This window comes from Impatiens glandulifera, chromosome 5 (assembly GCF_907164915.1).
Source record: "Impatiens glandulifera chromosome 5, dImpGla2.1, whole genome shotgun sequence".
In the NCBI taxonomy this organism is placed as follows: domain Eukaryota; kingdom Viridiplantae; phylum Streptophyta; class Magnoliopsida; order Ericales; family Balsaminaceae; genus Impatiens; species Impatiens glandulifera.
The window spans coordinates 2,663,741-2,669,598 of record NC_061866.1 but is presented as its reverse complement, the minus strand read 5'-3'; the positions used below and the strand labels follow the sequence as shown (position 1 = coordinate 2,669,598).

Below are 5,858 nucleotides of genomic sequence, written 5' to 3'. Positions count from 1 at the left end.
TTTTAATTATAAATTTTTGTGTGTCTTTAATAGTCAAATAAAATTATTAAGTAGTACTAGTGTGTTTTTTGAATTTGTTTTGTTTGTGATTAATTTATTTTTGTATATTGGAAATTTAGAATGGATTAGTTGGTTTATGATGAATAGAACTTTAAGTTTTGGTTTAGTTCAATTTTCACTCACAATAATTTAAATAGAAATGGAGTCATGCTGATTTTGAATGTTCTTTTATAGTTTGTTGGGCATAAACTTTAATCTTAACTTATTTTACAAGTAGGAATTATTTATTTTGTGATGAATAATTAACAAGAAAAAGTTTTTATCTTACACAAGAAAACTTAACCCATGTTCATGAATTTATAGAATTACTTTTATAAAAGAATATAAGAGATAAAGATAATATATATTTATAATTTCATACAGATAATTTTTTATTATTTTAATTAATTATCATTAAAGTCAACATTATTTAAAATTATTCACAGGATTAAAAAAAAATAGCAAGTGTCTTATATAAGAGATCCTTAGGTTTTATGTTTGATTTTTATTAAAACTGTTGCGGAATATATATCCACAAAAATAAGTGAATCCAACATAAATTAAAAAAAATTATTTTTTTTCTGAATAATGAAACTCAATTAACCTATTTTAATATAGGTGATGGGATTATGGGAAGGATATAAGTGATAACAATTTTACAATAGAGTATGGAAAATCTATTTTAAGAACCATTTTTTTTTTGTGAAAATTCAGAATTCAAGCTTGCGTCCAAAAAATTAAATCCGAAACTTTTTTTTTTGTTTAATCCAAGTTATAGATATCAAATGCATAAAGTCTTGACCTAGAGATTTCAAGTTAACACTATAATATGAATTTAAATAGGGTAAAAGTTAAATTATTTTTTTCTTTTATAGAGAATTAGCATTAATAACTATTTAAAAAAATAAGATGTCAAACTAATTTAACTTTCCTTTAGTAATTTTGAATCCCTAGTTTTGATTTATTCATTAAAAGACAACAACCTAATTTAATTAATAAGGTGATGAACATCTCATTTAGGATGAAAATTTGATTCGTCCAATAATATTCAATTTGAATTATTTTGTTTGACACGATCATTTTTTTCGATTCGATCAATTGTGTAGTTGTGTAATGTGACTAATACAATTTTACATATAGTTTTACTCTTTTGAATATTAAAATAAAATATTTAATTTATTAAATTATTTATATTATAAATATAAGTATTTTTTTTGTGTTATATGAAGTAAAGAAAAAATAATGATTACTACTTAAATTTCTTAAACTTGATATTAATATATATATTTTTTTGTTGTAAGAATGTAACAAATTGATATGAACTTGATACTATTAATGTGGATTTGTTGTGTTTTATTTTCTAATTGAAATAAAAGTAAATAAGAGAGAGGAGGTGGAGAGTCGGAATGAGGGTTTTAAGAGAGAGAAAGTGTGTGGAAGTGATGATGGGCCTGCGTTGGGTTCGAACCAATCCTTACCATCATTGCGAATCTTCGGACGGCCGAGCCCACCATCATTTCTCTCTTCTTTAAAATTACCAAAATACCCCTCATAATTTACCATGACGCCATCACGATTCTTGAGAAGTAACCAAATATTACTAATTACTATTACTTACCCCAAAATGATCATCATTCATCATGATGGTAAGTATTTCTATTGCATATACCGGCCGCCTTTCATGCTTACACATGCATAATTATTCTGCCAGTCTCTCTCTATATCTCTTTCTGCCTTTACTTTTTTCATTATATATATGTAGGGTGGCCCTTAACTTCAATTTGTCCCTCATCACTTCATCTTCTTTCATTCTCTTTCTAAACATCTTAAAAAAAAAAAAAGGTAATCTTTTTCTAAGACCCAATTCTTTTTTGTATCACATTCTGTTTTTGTTTTGAGGTTCTTGATTCACTTACTCTGTTTTATGTTTATTTATTAAAAGTAGTTGTGTTTTCTCATCATCTTATTGATTTGTAGGAAGGAAGAAAAGATGGAAAGATTGAACTCAAAGTTGTACTTGCAGAACTGCTACATAATGCAGGAAAACGAGAAACTAAGGAAGAAAGCTCAAATCCTTAACCAAGAGAACCAGGTCCTTCTGACCGAGCTGAAACAGAGGCTATCTAGGTCCAGCACCAGCACCAACAATAATGGACCAAAATCATCCAATGCCGGTCCAAACGGTCTTCCAGACCTTAATGCTTGAGGAAGAAGAAGCTTCTTTAGTTTTTGTGCAAAAAAAGAAGAAGGAAGTTTGATAGGTCAAGTAGCAGCAGCAGAATCCAATTTATATGTAGGATTTAAGGTTTGTAGCTAGCTTAGGTGTCCGTCTGTCTGTTTGTGTCTGTTTCAGCCAAATATATTAAATAGTATATTATTATGTGACTCAAAGATCTTCCTTTTTGGGTAATCAAAATATATTATTATTCTCTTGCCATTATTAGTTTACTATAATTCAAGGATAATTCACAATCTTCTTTAAATTCATTTACTTCTTCTCCTATCTCTTTTGTTTTTGAAATACTCTTAATTTATTTTAATAAAATTAGCATATAAAAAATATTATAATAATTTAACTAATTAAAAACTCAAAAAAATCAGTTTTTCATCAAATTACTTCATTTTTATTAAATTTAAATTTTAAATAATATAATATTTTTGAACATTTTATTTTTGATTAAAAAAAAACAAGATAAACCAAGCTTTACCAAACAAAATCTCATTTTATATTAATTGTATTATGTCATCTTTTTGTCTTTATAATTAATAATTTATATAATTATAAAGTTTCTTAGTTCGATTCTAAAAACAAACATGGTCAAGGTTTCTCGACAAATTTGTTCATTTTCATCAATAGTTAGCCACATTATGCAATATCAATCCATTTCGATATGCAAGTCCAACATCAATCATTTTGTGTATGGCTTCAACTTCCTCAAGCTGCCCAAAATGTGGGTATCTCGAACCATCTTTTTGACTATTTTGTAAGCACTTGCACATTTTAATGACGGATTAATATAATTTTTTTTTTCATTTTTAGTAAGTATTTTGATGTCTCATTCACTAGACAAGTTTTAGGCTTAACACATTTTTTCACTTAGACTACCAACTTGTTTGATCTTAATTTTTTTTGGATTTTATTTGAATTGACTAGTTTATTTTTTTTTATAATTTAATGACCATTTTCTACTCTAAATAGATAAGAGAAATTTTAAAAAATATATTAAATATATATAGTGTATTTTAATATTTGGTGGATAAAATTAATGAAAGAAGGAGAAAATATTGGTTTTAAGTAAAATAAAAATAAAAAATCAATATAAAACAAACTCTAAATGTGAATATTGACACAAATGTTATACTTTTTTTTATATATTGGCAAGTTAATGATTATTGAACAAGGCTGTCATGTTTAGTTTATAGATAGTTCAAAATGATCTTATTTTGTTCAATTCTTCAAACCAACTTATTTTATTTTTTAAACTCAGTTTTTCTATTTATTATAATTATTATTTAGTTATTTATATTTAAACCATTAAAACTTATTTATATATATATATATATATATATATATATTTAAATCATTATTTTTATAAATATGAATATTTATATTATAATATATATATATATTTATATTATTTTTATAAATCTGATTATTTATATTTTGATATATATTATATTAAATTATTATTTTTTATAAATTTAATTATTTATATTTTAATATATATATATTTTTTTAATTATTATTTTATATAACATTCTACAAATCAAAATCCTATTTATTGATTCTAATTGAAGGTACCCATTTTCATTTCTAAGTATAACTAGTTAATATAGAAATACTGGATATTCAAATAAGATATCTAACCTTAAAAGATGTTTTCAAATAAATGTATAATATTTTATTTTGTTTAAATTCTGATGCAAGGATCAGAGTGTTTCCAAACAATTTTTTTTTTATCTATTGTAGAACTGGCCATTAAAATCTATTTTAACAATATAGTTTTTATAAAATAAATAAATACAAAGAAAGCAATTCAATGTGAAAATAATTTAACTAAAAATAAAATGTTATATAAAATAATATATATATATAAATATTAAAATATAAATAATCAAATTTATAAAAATAATAATATTATATATATATATATATATATATATATATATATATATATATATATATATCAAAATATAAATCAAATTTATAAAACTAATAATTTAAATATATATATCAAAATATAAATAATAATTTAAATATTATATCAAAATATAAAAAATCATATTTATAAAACTAATAATTTAAATATTTTAATAAAAATAATAATTTAAATATATATTTAATAATGTGTTTTAATGGTTTAAATGTAAATAAAAAAATTAATTAAAAAATTGAATTTAAACATTAAAGTAAGTTAATTTAGGTATGAATAAACAAATTATATTATTTTGAAAAACTAAATGAAAATAATGTTATTTTGGGAACACTGTCTTTTTTTCTTCACATTTTTAATGTAACAAATGAAGGGACTAAAAAAACAAATGATAGTATATATATATTGCTTTCGGTTAAAAAAAATTCAAATAAAGGATTTGGAAAATAGTTATGATTTAATTAAAAATTAAGTTATTTAAGATTTGTGTAAGTTAAATTATTAAAAAAATATTTTAGTGTTTTAGTTAATAAATTAAATAATTTAATAGTTAGAATGATATTATCTAGGGATGACAACGGATATACTACTCGCCGGGTAGTGAAGTATACCCGTCACAGAACTTGATTTTCATTTCACTATCTGACCCTAACGCGGCGGGTATTGCTATTTCTATTACATTCCCGATTTATCGGGTACCTCCCGACGTGTAACCTATTACCTAAATATTTATATGATGGTAGAGATTTAAAAAAAAAACATAACTTTAAAATGTTGATGAAAATAAACAGACATAATATAGATGATTAATTACTTATTTAGTAGATTTGAAGAGGTAAGTTACTATAACCACCGAATAAAAACTTTGATTGAAGATTAAAATAAAGTTAAAATATATTTTTAAGATGAAAAATGAGAAAAAAAAATAAAAAAAATAATTATGATATTTGTCATGATCGGGCATATAAAAAGTAACATATTTCTTAATTAAAAAATATTTATTTTTAATATTAATATAAATGGATATCATGTTTGAATTTTGCACTGTCTAATAAATATAATATATAGAAAATATAATATAAAGATAATATATCTGTAAGATATAATATCGATATTATATTATATTATATTAGTTTCTTACAAGTTTAATTTAATGTCTATATAAGAGACATGCACTATATAATTGAAAGATCATTCAATAGAATCTCTTTCTATATTCTTACATGGTATCAGAGTCAAAATTTTGTCCTTGAGCACAAAATATAGTCTTCCACTGCCTCTATCAATAGTTACTTAAGTTATTGATAGAGGGCTCAAATAAAACTCTATTGCCTTATTATGTTTTTTATTTTATTTTATTTTATATTTTTTAATTTTATTTGCTTCCCCTAGTTCCTTTGGTTTTGAGTAAGTGGTTCCCCTGCCTTCGGATTCGGAACAACTGTTGCATCGGATTTAGCCGTTTCCACACCTTCCTTTGAAACATCTAGTGTTTCGGCTTCAGCCGCTTTCACACATTCCTTTGGATTTGGCGCAACTAGAGCTTCTGCTCCTTTCAGATCTGGATTAACCAAAATAACGACTTCCATAATCTCCACTTTTTCATTAGGATTTGGATCAATCGTCGCTAGTTCTTTGCCATATCCTCCATTTGGGATGACAACT

General features: G+C 23.6%; 1 protein-coding gene across 1 annotated transcript; it reads left to right on the top strand.

Annotated features, from left to right (window-relative positions):
- Positions 1 to 2,022: 2,022 nt before the first annotated feature.
- On the top strand, positions 2,023 to 2,410 carry LOC124940705 (protein LITTLE ZIPPER 3). The gene has a single exon (XM_047481239.1). It carries the CDS (start codon positions 2,030 to 2,032, stop codon positions 2,243 to 2,245), a length of 216 nt encoding a protein of 71 aa, XP_047337195.1. The 5' UTR covers positions 2,023 to 2,029; the 3' UTR covers positions 2,246 to 2,410.
- Positions 2,411 to 5,858: the final 3,448 nt, after the last annotated feature.